We start from the raw sequence: 16,620 nt of genomic DNA, 5'->3' as shown, positions 1-16,620 counted from the left end.
TTGAATCCAATGAAAGTAAAACATATTCTAACAAAGCTATTTGAATCAAATGAAAATCAAATGCATTCTACAAGCTAATTGATTCAAATGAAAGTCAAACACATTCAAACAAAGCTATTTGAATCAAATGAAAGTCAAACACATTCAAACAAAGCTAATTAAATCAAATGAAAGTCAAACGCATTCAAACAAAGCTATTTGAATCAAATGAAAGTCAAATGCATTCAACAAAGCTATTTGAATCAAATTAAAGTCAAACACATTCAAACATTGCTAATTAAATCAAATGAAAGTCAAACACATTCAAACAAAGCTATTTAAATAAAATGAAAGTCAAATGCATTGAACAAAGCTATTTAAATCAAATTAAAGTTAAATGCATTCTACAAACCTAATTAAATCATATAAAAGTCAAACACATTCAAACAATGCTAATAGAATCAAATGACAGTCAAACACTTTCAAACAAAGCTATTTAAATCAAATGAAAGTTAAATGCATTCAACAAAGCTAATTGAATCAAATGAAAGTCAAGCACATTCAAACATAGCTTTTTGAATAAAATGAAAGTCAAATGCATTTAACAAAGCTATTTAAATCAAATGAAAGTCAAATGCATTCTACAAACCTAATTAAGTCAAATGAAATTCAAACACATTCAAACATTGCTAATTAAATCAAATGAAAGTCAAACACATTCAAACAAAGCTATTTGAATAAAATGAAAGTCAAATGCATTGAACAAAGCTATTGAAATCAAATGAAAGTCAAATGCATTCTACAAACATAATTAAATCAAATGAAAGTCAAACAGATTCAAACAATGCTAATAGAATCAAATGATAGTCAAACACATTTAAACAAAGTTATTTGAATTAAATGAAAGTCAAATGCGTTCTACAAATCTAATTGAATCAAATAAAAGTCAAACACATTCAAACAAAGCTATTTGAATCAAATGAAAGTTAAATGCATTCAACAAAGCTAATTGAATCAAATGAAAGTCAAACACATTCAAAAAAAGCTATTTGAATAAAATGAAAGTTTAATGCATTTAACAAAGCTATTTCAATGAAATGAAAGTCAAATGCATTCTAAAAACCTAATTAAATCAAATGAAAGTCAAACACATTCAAACATTGCTAATTAAATCAAAAGAAAGTCAAACACATTCAAACAAAGCTATTCGAATGAAATTAAAGTCAACTGCATTCGAACAAAGCTAATTGAATCAAATTAAATTCAAACACATTCAAACAAAGCATTTTTCTATCAAATAAAAGTCAAATGCATTCAACAATGCTAATGGAATCAAATGACTGAGAGAGAAACCTATTTTCCTGCCCTTTTTTGTATCAAGCTTGATCATCAATGGCGAAGGGGAAAAACAATAAGGGGATGAAATCTGCTGATTCCAAATTACAGAAACCTTCTAATTCCAAATCCAAGAAGCAGTGTAGGGTGAAACCAAATACCCGGTTGAATGCAAATTTGCAAAACCAAGAATTAGAATTGGGTGCTAGTTCGGAGGAGAGCTGGCTTGCAGAAGAAATCATGGATGAGAGGGTGATTAATCAAGTTTCTGAGGAGGAGAAACAACTTCATAAAAGGCAATTTGATCAATGGTTAAATGTAATGGTTCGAGGGACGCCATTGTTGGGTGGTTGTGAAGAACTGGAGGAAGGTGAGTTGTCAGCTATTGATTCAAATTACGATAATCCTACCCCTCTCTTGATGATTGAAAATCCAAATAGGATGATTGATGAGGTTAATCTTGATTGAAATTTGAGATTTCATGATGTTCTGAGCCCTGTTCAAGAACACCCTATTTTTACTTCCCCTATTTCTGTGATTGAAAAGGGTAATGATGGAAGGAAATGGAGCGATATGTTTAAGGGTACTAGAGATGAGGGATTTGCTCTTTCAAATCAGGATGAGAGGAGTTTTGTCCCTAAGAATGTACATGGTTATGGTGATAATAGAGTTAGGATAACAATGGAGGATGTTGAACCGGAAATTAATTTTTGGCAATCAGCAGTTGTTTTCTATGTCTTGGGATTAAACCTTCCTCTCAGAATCTTAAATGGGTTTGTGAGAAGGTCTTGGGGTAAATTTGGGATTGATAAGGTTTCAGCAATGGAGAATGGGGTTTTCTTGGTCCGATTCAGGACTGTTCAAGGAAGGGATAAGGCGTTAATGGCGGGACCTATTTTCTTTGATAGGAAGCCATTAATTGTAAAATAATGGGAACAAGGAATGAATCTTAATAAGGAAGATATCCATGAAGCTCCTGTGTGGGTAAGATTACCGGGTCTGGATTTGAAATTTTGGGGGAAATTATCTCTGATGAAAATTGCTGGAATCCTGGGTAATCCGATCAAAACAGATAGGGCAACTGCTTCAAAAGAATTAATTAGTTATGCTCGTATCATGGTGGAGGTGAATATGAATGAAAAGCAGCTAGAGGAAATTAAATTCTTGGATGAAAATGGTGTAGAAATTACTCAGAAGGTCATCTATGAATGGAATTTGACTAAGTGTTCCATGTGCACTGGTATAGGACATTCAAAGGATCAATGCCCAAATCATAGAGTTCAGGCTAATAGAAGGAGGGGAAGAAAGGAGGTTCCAGTTCAGAAAATGGAGAAGGTTTGGAGGCCTGTTCAGAAGGAGCCTGTTGTCAGGGAGGCACAGAAGAATTCTGTTGAAGATAGGAGTTATAATATGTTGGATAATAGTAGGATGATTCCTACTGTTACTACAAGGAATAGATTTAGCAGCCTTGATCAAGAAGATGAAAAGGAGACAAATGTTGGCAAGACTAGTGATGAGAAGGATTTGTGCACTAATGAGAGTGGTAGGATTCCAATTTCTAGTGGGCAGGTTGTGTATGGTAGGATGGAAGAAGAGCAGTGCTCATACTCTTTATATGGATAAGTTTGGTTTTTGAAATTTTAGAGGCATGAACAGACCAGGGTAGATTTGTGATGTTATATGGTTCCTAAGGCATCATAGTATGGGTCTGTTTGGTTTGCTGGAAACAAAAATTAAAGTGAATAATTTGGGTAAAGTGTTTGATAATTTAGGGAGGGATTGGTCTGTTGTTACCAATCATTCTGTAACTAAGTCAGGTAGTATTTGGGTTGCTTGGTTGCCTAGTATTTTCTCTGTAGATAGTTGTAAAATTGATGTACAGTTTATCCATGTTTGTGTTACTCATATAGCTTTGAGAAAGAAATTTTGGCTGACTATGGTGTATGGGCTTAATACTGTAGTAGAAAGAGAGAGCCTATGGGATCAGATTGCTTAGATTTCTCCTCCTGCTGTTTATCCTTGGATTTTATGTGGAGACTTCAATAATATCCTCAATCTTGAAGATAGAATTGGATCTTAATGTTCTCTAGCTGAGGTTGAGCAGTTTAGAAATTGTTTAAGGGATAACAGACTTTCTGATTTCAAAGTAGGAGGTATGTTCTATACCTGGACTAATAAACAAGAAGGGGAAGATAGAGTTTACACTAAAATAGATAGAGTGGTTGTGAACAATGGCTGGTTGACTGAGTTCCCTAACTTTTCTGCTGAATTTCTTCCTGAGGGCCTTATGGACCACACTCCATGTTTTATGACTCTAGACAGTGCTGTTGGGAATGTTAGGAAGCCTTTTAGGTTCTTTAATATGTGGACTGAGGCTTCGAATTTGCTAGACATTGTGAAAAATGTCTGGGATAGACCAGTTCAAGGTTCTGCCATGTTCAGAGTTGTTAAGAAGCTGAAAGCAATCAAGCAAGAGTTAAAGGTTTTGAACTTTACTCATTTTTTTTCTATTGAGAATGCAGATTTTATTGCAGGGAATCACTTGGCTGATATTCAGAAGAAGTTGAATGCTTATCCTACTAATGCAAACTTGAAGAATCATGAGCATGAAGCAAGATTGAATTACAACAAGGCTCATACAGCTAAATTTCAGTTTTTGAAACAGAAAGCTAAAGCTCCCTGGATGAAGGAGGGAGATGCAAATTCTAGTTATTTTCATGCTATTATCAGGAAAAGAAGAATGGAGAACAGGGTTTACAGTATTAAAGATCAGTTTGGTGCTATGGTTAGTGACCCTGATTTGATTGGTGAAGCTTTTTTCTCTTACTATAAGGGCATGTTAGGGTCTAATATGGGAGATACTTGACAGATCCATCAGTCTGTCATCAATGGGGGGACTGTCTTAACTGATTTATAGAAGAGGAATCTGTGTAGGGCTTTTAATGAGGAAGATGTAAGGAAAGCTGTTTGGAGCATTGATGAGAATAAATCTCCTGGTCCCGATGGGTTCACCAGTAAGTTCTTTAAGGTCACTTGGGGGATTGTGAAAGAGGATGTGTGTCTGGCTTTGCTTTCATTTTTTTTATCATGGTAAACTCCTGAAGCAGGTTAATACCACCTCCTTAACTTTGATTCCAAAAATTCCTCAAGCTACTGATGTGTCTCAGTTTAGACCTATAGCATGTTGTAATGTGTTGTTTAAAATCCTTTCTAAGATGATTTGTACTAGGCTAAAGGAGGTTTTACCTTCTATTATTGGTAATGAGCAGGGAGCTTTTGTTTCTGGCAGAATTATGCTTGATAATATCATACTTTGTCAAGATCTTGTTAAGGATTATAATAACAAGAGGAAGCCTCCTAGATGCACAATTAAGGTAGATATAAGGAAAGCTTATGACACAGTTCAATGGTATTTTATTGAGAGTATGCTGATTGCTCTTGGGTTCCCAGCTATGTTTACTAAATGGATCATGGCTTGTGTCACTTCTCCTACTTATTCAATCATGATTAATAGGGGAAGTCATGGATTTTTTAAAGGAGATAGAGGCATCAGACAGGGGGATCCTCTATCCCCCCTTTTGTTTGTGATATGCATGGAATATCTTACTAGGCTTTTAAGGAAACTTGGTCAGAAATCAAGGTTTAAATTTCATCACAGATGCAGAAGAATGAAGCTAAATCACTTGGTGTTTGCTGATGATTTGATGCTATTTGCTCATGGTGATGTAAGGTCTATATCCCTTCTTAATAGAGCTCTTAAGACTTTTCATCTGGTTTCGGGTCTTCAAGCAAATGAGGATAAAACAGCTATTCTGTTTGGGAATATTCCAGATGTTGTTAAAGGGTTGATCCTGCACAGATCTAGGTTTATTGAAGGTCTGTTTCCTTTTAGATATTTAGGAATTCCCCTTAATTCCAAATATCTTAGGGTGAGTGATTTTGATGTCCTCATTGACAAAATGTTGGCTAAGGTTCATTGCTGGTCTAGTAGGAACATATCCTATGCTGGCAAAGTGGTCCTCTTGAATTCAGTTTTGATCAGCTTCTACTCTTTCTGGGCTCAATGTGTTCTTCTTCCTGAGTGTGTAATTGACAGAATCAACAGGATTTGTAGGGCTTTTCTTTGGGATGGAAGTGCGTCTTTATCCAAAAGTCCTCCAATTTCCTGGGATTGGGTTTGTAAATCCAAGAAAATAGGTGGTCTTGGTATCAGGAATTGTTCTATGTGGAACAAAGCAGCTCTGGGAAAATAGATCTGGAAAATTGCAACTAAGAAAGAGTCCTTGTGGGTTAAATGGGTTCATTCTGTTTATATTATATTAAAGACAGAAACTGGTGGGATTGTGTTCCTAGTAAAGGTTCAGGATGGGCATCGAAAAGTATTTGTAAGGTAAAGGATGAGATGAAGGAAGGTTTTGAGCTTAAACATTGGGCTGAGACTGGTTATTCAATCAGAGATGGGTATGGTTGGTTACAAGGGGATCAACCTGCTGTCAGATGGACTCATTGGATCTGGAATAAATTTAATGTTCCTAAGCACTCATTCATAGCTTGGCTTGCTATTCATGACATACTGAGATTGAGAAAAAGGTTATGTAGGCTAGGAATTTGTACTGAAGAGACCTGTTTGTTATGTGGATCTGAACCCGAGACATTGCAGCACCTATTCTTTAGTTGCAGATATAGTAAAACATGTATGACTAATATTTGCAACTGGATTGGTTTAAATGTCAGAGTGTGTGATATTGAAAGTGCTTGGAAAGACTGGACCAGGGGTATAAAAGACCAGGTAAAGAGGAATTTTGTACTTGCTGCCCTCACTGCATTGCTATATCATATCTGGCTTATTAGAAACTACTCATACTGGCAGAAGGCTGTGATTCACCCTGGTAAGCTCTATAAGGTGATTAGACTAGAGGTGATTGATAGAAGCCACCAAATGATAAACAGTTCCTGGTCTAGAGCTCAAGTCAGATGGCTATTTCGACTTAAACAGTCTGTGTAGTTGTTTTGTTTTTTGTTTTTGGTTGCAGGCCTTACTGAGTGTATCTTAGTTTGTTTGTTTACACTTAAGGGGTGTTGAAGTTAGGTGCTGAGGGTTTTTCCCTCCTGTTTTCTTGTGCTAATCCTAGTGTAATGTCCCCCATTCATTTGAGACTAGGTTTCCCCCTTTCCTTTGTTTGAGACACCCTCCCTAGGAGGTTGTTTTTTTCTTTGGTTAAGGGCTTGTACTTGGAGGGCTTGCCCTCTTATTTTGGTATTAATAAACTTTCTTACTTACCAAAAAAAAAAAAAGAATCAAATGACAGTCAAACACATATTTGAATCAAATGAAAGTCAAATGAATTCTACCAATCTAATTGAGTCAAATGAAAGTCAAACACATTCAAACAAAGCTATTGGAATCAAATGAAAGTCTAATGCATTCTAAAAAGCTAATTGAATCAAATAAAAGTCAAACACATTCAAACAAAACTATATAAATCAAATGAAAGTCAAATACATTCAAACAAAACTATTTGAATCAAATGAAAGTCAAATCCATTCAACAAAGCTAATTGAATTAAATGAAAGTCAAATGCATTGTACAAAACTAATTGAATCAAATGAAAGTCAAACACATTCAAACATTTCTAATTAAAAAAAATGAATGTCAAACACATTCAAGTAAAGCTAATTGAACCAAATGAAAGTTAAAGGTATGCAAACAAAGCTTTTTAAATCAAACTAAATTCAAATGCATTTTACAAAGCTAATTGAATCCAATAAAAGTGAAACATATTCTAACAAAGCTATTTGAATAAAATGAAAGTCAAATGCATTCTACAAGCTAATTGAATCAAATGAAAGTCAGTTACATTCAAACAAAACTAATTGAATCAAATGAAAGTCAAACACATTCAAACAAAGATAATTGAATCAAATGAAAGTCAAACACATTCAAACAAAGCTTTAGGAACCAAATAAAGGTCAAATGCATTCAACAAAACTTATTGAATAGAGTGAAAGTCAAACACATTCAAACAATGCTAATTAAATCAAATGAAACTCAAACACATTCAAACAAAGCTTTATGAATCAAATGAAAGTCAAATGCATTCAATAATGCTAATTGAATCAAATGAAAGTCAAACTAATTAAAACAAAGCTAAATGAATCAAAAGAAAGTCAAACACATTCAAACAAAGATTTTTTAAATCAACTGAAAGTCAAATGCATTCAACAATGATAATATAATCAAATGAAAGTAAAAAACATTCAATTAAAGCTATTTAAATCAAATGAAAGTCAAATGTATTCTACTACAAACCTAATTGAATCAAGTGAAAGTCAAACACATTCAAACAAAGCTATTTGAATCAAATGAAAGTCCAACACATTCAAACAAAGTTATTTGAATCAAATGAAAGTCAAATGCATTCAATAAAGCTAATTGAATAAAACAAAACTCAAACTAATTAAAACAAAGCTAATTGAATCAAATGAAAGTCAAACACATTTAAACAAAGATTTTTTGGATCAAATGAAAATGAAATGCATTCAACAATGATAATAGAATCAAATGAAAATCAAGCACATTCAAACAAAGCTATTTGAATCAAATAAAAGTCTAATGCATTCAACAAAGCTATATAAATCAAATGAAAGCCAAACACAATCAAACAAAGCTAATTGAATCGAATGAAAGTCATACACATACAAACAAAGCTATTTTGAATGAAATGAGAGTCAAATGCATTCAACAATGCTAAAAGAATCAAATGATAGTCAAACACATTCTAACAAAGCTATTTGAATCAAATGATAATGAAATGCATTTTACAAAGCTTATTAAATCAAATGAAAGTAAACCACATTCAATCAAAGCTAATTGAATCAAATAAAAGTCAAACACATTCAAACAAAGCTATTTGAATCAAATGAAAGTTAAATGCATTCTACAAAACTAATTGAAACACATTCAAACAAACCTAATTAAATCAAATGAAAGTCAAACACATTCAAACAAAGCTATTCGAATAAAATTAAAGTCAATTTCATTCGAACAAAGCTAATTGAATCAAATAAAAGTCAAACACATTCAAACAAAGCGTTTTTCTATCAAATAAAAGTCAAATGCATTATACAATGCTGATAAAATCAAATGACAGTCAAACAGATTCAAATAAAGCTATTTGAATCAAATGAAAGTCATGCATTCTACAAATCCAATTAAATCAAATGAAAGTTAAACACATTCTAACAAAGCTATTGAAATCAAATGAAAGTCAAATGCATTCTACAAAGCTAATTGAATCAAATAAAAGTCAAACACATTCAAACAAAGCTAAATAAATCAAATGAAAGTTAATTACATTCAAACAAAGCTATTTGAATCAAATGAAACTCAAATCCATTCAACAAGGCTAATTGAATCAAATGATAGTCAAATGCATTCAACAAAGGTAATTGAATCAAATGAAAGTCAAACACATTCAAAAAAAGCTAATTGAAACAAAAGAAAGTTAAACACATTTCAACATTGCTAATTAAAAAAAATGAAAGTCAAACAAATTCAAATAAAGCTAATTGAACCAAATGAAAGTTAAAGGTATTTAAACAAAGTTTTTGAATCATATTAAATTTAAATGCATTTTACAAAGCTAATTGAATCCAATGAAAGTAAAACATATTCTAACACAGCTATTTGAATCAAAGGAAATCAAATGCATTCTTCAATCTAATTGAATCAATGAAAGTCAGTTACATTCAAACAAAACTAATTGAATCAAGTGAAAGTCAAATGCATTCAACAAAACTTATTAAATAGAGTGAAAGTATAACACATTCAAACAATGTTAATTGAATCAAATGAAAGTCAAACACATTCAAACAAAGCTTTATAAATCAAATGAAAGTCGAATGCATTCAATAAAGCTAATTGAATCAAATGAAAGTCAAACTTATTAAAACGAAGCTAATTGAATCAAATGAATGTCAAACACATTTAAACAAAGATTTTTTGAATCAAATGAAAATCAAATGCATTCAACAATGATAATATAATCAAATGAATGTAAAAAGCATTCAACTAAAACCATTTTAATCAAATGAAAGTAAAATGCATTCTACAAACCTAATTGAATCATATGAAAGTCAAACATATTCAAACAAAGCTATTTAAATCAAATGAAAGTTAAATTCATTCAACAATGCTAACAGAATCAAATGAAAGTCAAACACATTCAAATAAAGCTTTTTTAATCAAATGAAAATCAAATGTATTCAACAAAGCTAATTGAATCAAAAGAAAGTCAAACACATTCAAACAAAGCTAATTAAATCAAATGAAAGTCAAACACATTTAAACAAAGCTTTTTTAATCCATTGAAAGTTAAATGTATTCAACAAAGCTAATTGAATCAGATGAAGTCAAACACATTCAAACAAATCTAATTGAATCAAATGAAAGTCAAACAGATTCAAACAACGCTTTTTGAGTCAAATGAAAGTCAAATGCATTCAACAAACCTAATTGATCAAATGAAAGTCAAACACATTCAAACAAAGTAATTGTATCAAATGAAAGTCAAACTCACTCAAAAAAAGATTTTTAGAATCAAATGAATGTCAAATGCATTTAACAATGATAATAGAATCAAATGAAAGTCAAACACATTCAAATAAAGCTATTTGAATCAAATAGAAGTCAAATGCATTCAACAAAGCTCTTTGAATCAAATGAAAGTGAAAGTGAAAAACCCTAGAGAAAGTGAAAAACCCTAGAGAGAGAAAGTCATCTTTTCGCCATTTTTGCCTTGAAATCTGTTGATTGAGCTATGGCTATGGGCAAGAAAGGTAAAGGGAAGAAGAATTCATCCTCTAAGAAGATGAAGAAGTAGAAATCTAAAGAAAAATCTAAAGAGAAATCATCTATTGTTCCGAAGAAAAATCAGGATGATGTTACTAAGGGTGGTTCGAATGTGAGCTAGTAAGAGACTGCATCAATGGAGGATCAGCCTTCTAAGCTGGTGGATAAGGAAGAAAAGAGACAGCATGCTACTCAGTTTAATCAATGGTTGGAGGTAATTCACCGGAACTCTCCCATTATATCCAATGTAACAGTAACTCCCATTATTGGTAGTGTGAATGTTGGGTGTGCTACTGATCAATCGGGGGGTAGTTTCATTAATGATAAGATCTTACACTAGACGAAAAAAATAAAAAGGTACCGGTTCAAACCCCCCTTTGGCAACGGTTGTGAACCGTTGGGTTTTGAACCGGTGCCAACTAAAGCATTTAGCACTGGTTAACCGGTGCCAACTACATGCTTTGGCACCGGTTAACCAGTGCCAACTATCATGGCGCGCTTTTTTTTTTTATTACTATTGGCACCGGTTCAAAGCAAGAACCGGTGCAAAAGTTAAAAAAAAATTTAAAAAAAACTTTTGGCACCGGTTCTGGTGCCAAAAATAACCCAAAAAAATAAAAACTTTTATTTTTTTTGCATTTTGTTCACTTAAATTGATATAGAAACATTAACATATATATAAAGTTACATATTTTTCATTAAAAAAGACTGTAATTTTACAATTTTCGTCCAAAAAAATTTAAATAATCCAGACTTATCTCTTATCGACCTTTCTTGCATTTCATTTAACTAGCTGTCCTGGTCTTGTGCTGGTGGCTGCTCTGCTGGCTGTGGCTGTGGCTGTGTTTCTGCCCTGGTGGTTGTGGCTGTGTTTCTGCTCTGATGGTTGTGGTTGTTTTGCTTCTATGGCTGTGTTTTTGCTCTGTTTAAGCATTCTTAATATGTATCCATCACATCTTCCCCAAATGCATGATTGCAACAATCTAAGGATCCACCTTCACCTAATACTTCCTAACAAATTTAAACCCAATCTAACAGAACATGACCCTGATAACACCAAGGTCGTAAGATTAATGGAATATAAAAATATCATCATCGAATGTGAATTTCCAGTAGTCACAGCGTTACACCAAATAATCAAAATCTAGAGCAACATAAACCCGATATGTGCAAGCTCCTTAGAAGAGCAAATCCAAGCAAAATCAGCACAATGATAGGCAAAACCTATTAACCCGAGTTCAAGAAACCATAATTTACAAGCAGCACCAAAAGAATGATGCTTGCCATTGAGAACTCCAGCCACTGTAACACTAAAAGAAGCTGGCGAGAAACAAATCCAAGTAAAGGATTAGAAACTCCCTAGGTTTTTTAAATGACAAGAAAGGGGCTATGTTACACGTAATGTCGCGCCGCAAGCTAGTTGACACTGTCAGGATACATTCACGATAGAGCTCAGAAGAACTCCAACCTTCAATTTCATGAAATCCCAATGCGATGCCAAAGCAATGTCAGTACCACAGATCATCACAGCTACAAGCATTAAGCCAAGTACCACCCAAAAAAAAAAAAAAAAAAAAAAAAAAAAAAAAAAAAAACCTGATTCTATAAAATCATAAGATGAAGCATGAACCTGAAGGCTGAAGCAAAATGCATGCTTAATAAAGTATAGTGCACTATGTAGTTGCACCAAAAGATGCTTGGGCAGCAGAAACAAGAAAAGGTAAAATTTCAAAAGACAGGATAGAGATGAACTTAGCACAACTTGCCACCCCATAATCACAAATAACATATTGATAGTATAATCAAGGACAAATTCGCAAATTAGAGCTCAAAATACAATAAGCAATATCCATGATGAAGGCACCCCTAAATCTCACTAACATTACCAGACCACAAATTCTTAAGGCTGAAGAGTCCTGTTAAAAATTGACGAGGACCTGAACTTTCCTTGAAGCAGATGCAATATAGATTAAAAAAGAAGATAGAAACATAGACCGTGATAGATAAAGAGAAGAGCAGCCCAACTCCTAGAGTGGGAACAAATTGTCAGCAAATAATTACCCAATAAACAACACAGTAAGACAAAACCCTGATGTGAAAATTCAGCCACAAAAGTTCAGGAAAAATCAGTAAATCCTATAAGCAAAGCATCTTCCTATCACACAATCAAGGTGGTGTTAATTGACCACCCCAGCAAACTAAATGGTAATGAAAGTTCAAATAAAAAAACAATCAAATAAAGTGCAATTTGAATAAATGACACCCTATATGGAGTAGAGCTCTCATATTTCACCATCATGCCATTAATAAAATGTCTCATCAATAACTTCCATCGGAACGAGCAATAGAAAATTGAATCTGAAACTATGTGGTGTGGAACACAGACCCAGTCTAGATGATTCCATTTAGAAAAAAAAAAACCTAGGGAAAAACCAATCAACGTGAATACGACAACTATGAAGAACAACAGTTGAGGAGAGCAGAGACATAAGAGGACACAGCAATAACTTAAAGTCATTATCACCATAATACTCCCAACATCAGCTATATCATATGATCAAGAAGACCGTAGAAATGGAAACCAGACCATTAAACAATGGAAATAAATGTTATAAAGCCAAGAAAGTCATTGGAACCCGTCTTATCATAAAATCAACAGCTAGATATGAAAACCAGACTGAAACAATTGCTAAGAAGTACAAAGCAGAGACTCCTCCTTCAAATACCAAGAAAAGGGCGGCTCTTTCATCGACTTTGGCTAATTCATTGTCGAGTTTTTCCAAAACTTGCTTTCAACACCATCATCATCATTATCACTCCCCTTCCCCACACACCCTTTTACTTCCTTAACCTTCATCAACATATCCAGCTCTTTTTGCCTACCATAAACAACCCACAAAACAAAAACAAAAAAGACCCAATTAAGTTATTACAACCTTTTCAGCATTTTCTCAACAGAAATTAAGGAAATTAAAACTAACACAAATAATTAGCGGAATTGATATTCATTGATTAAAAAAAAAAAATATTACCTCAGAAGTTGTTTCAATGAAGGAGAATGCTCAGAACTGCTACAATATAACGCAAAGCTAAATAACCCAGAAACCCTAACCTCGAATTTCTGATTTTTGGTTTGAAATTGATTCGAATTTGTTGTTGCTAAAGACGCACGCACATCGAATTGATTCAAAATAGACGCACCCAGAAACCCTAACCTCCAATATTATAGAAAGAGAGAAGGAGAAGGAGAAGGAGATCGAAAGAGAGAAGAAAGGAAAGGGAAAGTGGTGGTTATAGAAGGAGAGAGAAGGAGAGAGAAGGAGTGTTAGGAAAGCTCAGAAGCCCCTTAAATGGAGAAATTCGACTACGCTTCAATGGAGGAGAGAGAGAGGCAGATCAGATGAGAAGAGGAAAGATCGAGGAAATGTAATGAAAACGAAGAAGCTAAGACCCGGTTTTTTTTTCAATAATAACATAGTTGGCACTGGTTTAAGGCGAACCGGTGCCACCTCTATGCCATATTTATTTATTTATTTTATTTTTTTTATAAGTTGGCACCGGTTTGAACCGGTGCTAATTAAATGATTGGCACCGGTTTTGGTTGGAACCGGTGCCAACACTGAATTTTTTAATCCCGCCCATTTCTTTTGGCACCGGTTTTCAAGAACCGGTGCTAAAGGGGGGTGCCTTTCGTTTTTTCTACTAGTGTTAAATCCTACTCCATTTTTAATTAAGAGAGGTGATGGTGGTATTTATGGATTTGATAGCCTTGAGATAAATTACCCTGTTTTTGGTCCTCCGAGAACAGGGAGTGGAAATCGTGAGAAATGGAGTGATCTTTTTCACCCTAACGCGCTTGAGACTCTGGATAATAGAATCGTCGTGGAAATCTGGATGCGAATGCAGGTGGTAATGGTGGAGGGGGTAGAATGCAGTTGAGTATGGATGATATGCAACCTGAGATAGATTTTTGGGATTCAGCAATTGTGTGCTATGTGTTATGCTCCAAGCCTCCCCTTCAGACATTTACAGGATTTGAAAACGTGTGCGGGGGAAGTATGGTGTTGACAAGGTGTCTTCTATGGCAAATGGTGTATTTTTGGTACGATTTTCTGAGAAGGAAGGTAGGGAGAAAGAAATTGATACTAGTCCAGTCCTATTTGATAGAAAAGCAATGATCATGAAGAGATGGGTCCCTGGGATTGACTTAAAAAAGGAGCAGATTACTGCTGTTCTGATTTGGGTCAGGTTTCCAGGCCATGACTTGAGATTTTGGGGTCAATCAGCCTAGATGAAGATAAGTAGCCTTTTAGTCAAGCTAGTGAAATTGAACAGAGCTACTTTAACAACAGAATTGATTGAATATGCTAGAGTCATGATTGAAGTGCATTTTAATAGGGACTATCCTGATTTTATTGAATTTTTGGATGAGCATGGTGAGTTGGTGAAACAGGAAGTCTTTTATGAATGGAGACATGTTAGTTGCTCAGTATGCAAAGGTGTGGGGCATGAAGGAACTCGTTGTCCAAACCATAGACAAAGGCATCAGAATAACAGACCTAATGCTCCTGCTAGACGTGTTGTTAAGAGAGTGGAGGCCTGTCAGGAGAACTAAAAATTCCCAAAATGTCATGCATCAAGGTCTTTCAACTTTCAATCCTAATGAGTTAGGAAGGAATGATGACCAAGAAAGGACTCAGAATGAAAGGAACAGTATGGGGCCATTTATGGTTCAAGAGACTATCTTGTACAACACAGGACAAGAGGGTGTTTGCACTTATAATATTAATAGATAAGTGTGGATTCTGGAATGTTAGAGGGCTTAACATGCCTAATAAAACCAGTGATGTGCTCTGGTTCCTAAGATAACACAAAATTGGCTTGTTTGGTCTTCTAGAAACAAAAGTAAAGAATAATAAAGTTAGTGAGGTGTTTGGGAGATTGGGTGATGATTGATCTGCTGTTGCCAATTATCTTATAGTAAGAAAGGTAGGATTTGGGTTATTTAGATCCCTTCAGTTTTTCAGGTGGATATTCTGAGGATCTCTACTCAGTTTATCCATGATAAAATAGTGCATAGAGGTACTGGATTGATATGTAGTTGTACTTTTGTGTATGGTGAGAATTTGAGTGAAAGGAGAGTAGAGCTTTGGAAGGGTATTGTGGATATTAGTAAGAATACCCAGGATCCTTGGTTTGTTTGTGGGGACTTTAATAATGTGCTAAATCTTGAAGATATGGTGGGTTCTAATGTTGATCTGAAAGAAGTGGAGCAATTTAGGGATTGCATTAGAGATAGTATGTTGATGGAATTTAAGACAGGAGGTCCCTTTTACACTTGGAATAACAAGCAAGATGCTGGCAGTAGGGTCTATACAAGGATTGATAGGGTACTTGTGAATTCTGTTTGGTTGGATAAGTGTAATGAGGCTAGGGCTACCTTTATGGCTGAAGGGCTTATGGACCACTTGTATCATTTCTTTATTTCAGTATAAGGACAGTGGTAGGAAACCTTTTAAGTTCTTTAATGTCTGGACAGATTGCCCGGGTTTTTTGGATGCTGTTAAAGATGCCTGGAATATGCCTGACCAGGGCACTGCTATGTATACTGTGACTAAAAATCTTTATGCTGTTAAGCAGGCTTTAAAGGAATTAAACTTGCTTAATTTATCTGACATTTTGAGTAGGGATACTCATTCTGCTTCTGTTTTGTACAAAAGTCAGTTGGAGCTTGCTTCTGATCCTGAGAATTCTGTGTTGATAGAGAAGGAAATTAAGGCTTGGAGGTTGTATGCTGAAGCTCATGCTTTGAAAATGAAAATTTATAAACAGAAAGCTAAGTTGCATTGGCTGAAAGAGGGGGATATTAATTCTGAGTTCTTCCATGCATGCATTAGGAAAAGAAGGATTCAAAACATTATTCATTATATCAAGGATTCAAATGGGGTCTGGTTAGGGGATCCTGATCAGGTTGCTATTGCTTTTATAGAGTATTATAAGAGGCTACTGGGGTCTAGCTCTCAACCTAGGAAATTTATCCATCCTAGTGTCATTAGTGAAGGCTCTATTTTGAGTTCTGAAATGCAAGATGCTCTCTGTAGGCCTTTCACTTCTAGGGATGTGAAGGAGGCTCTCTGGAATATAGATGATGACAAGGCGCCTGGTCCTGACGGGTTTTCTAGCAAATTTTTCAAGGCTTCATGGGCGATTGTGGGAGAGGACATAACAAAAGGTGTGCTTGACTTTTTCTCTTCTAGTAAGATGCTTAAGCAGATTAAAAACACTATTCTCACTATGGTTCCTACAGTTGACTGTGCTGAAGAGATTAGTCAGTTTAGACCTATTGCCTATTGTAATGTTGTGTACAAGGTCATCTCCAAGATTCTCTCTGACAGATTAAAGGAGGTTTTGCCTTTCCTTGTTTGTGAGATGCAAGGTGCTTTTGTAAAGGGGAG

General features: G+C 34.6%; 1 protein-coding gene and 1 long non-coding RNA gene across 2 annotated transcripts; one reads left to right on the top strand and one right to left on the bottom strand.

Moving 5' to 3' along the window:
* Nucleotides 1-5,608: 5,608 nt before the first annotated feature.
* On the top strand, nt 5,609-6,368 carry LOC110709207. The gene is made up of 2 exons (XM_021887418.1): nt 5,609-6,232; nt 6,348-6,368. Exons 1-2 carry the CDS (start codon nt 5,609-5,611, stop codon nt 6,366-6,368), a joined length of 645 nt encoding a protein of 214 aa, XP_021743110.1.
* Nucleotides 6,369-11,112: 4,744 nt separating this feature from the next.
* On the bottom strand, nt 11,113-13,797 carry LOC110709152. Its single transcript, XR_002508857.1, has 2 exons — nt 13,198-13,797; nt 11,113-13,044 (listed from the first exon to the last, which is right to left on the bottom strand). It is a non-coding gene; the product is annotated as an uncharacterized LOC110709152 (long non-coding RNA).
* Between the last annotated feature and the right edge of the window lie 2,823 nt (nt 13,798-16,620).

Source organism: Chenopodium quinoa, unplaced genomic scaffold, assembly GCF_001683475.1.
Source record: "Chenopodium quinoa cultivar QQ74 unplaced genomic scaffold, ASM168347v1, whole genome shotgun sequence".
NCBI classification, from domain to species: domain Eukaryota; kingdom Viridiplantae; phylum Streptophyta; class Magnoliopsida; order Caryophyllales; family Amaranthaceae; genus Chenopodium; species Chenopodium quinoa.
This window is presented reverse-complemented; position numbering and strand designations above follow the sequence as displayed.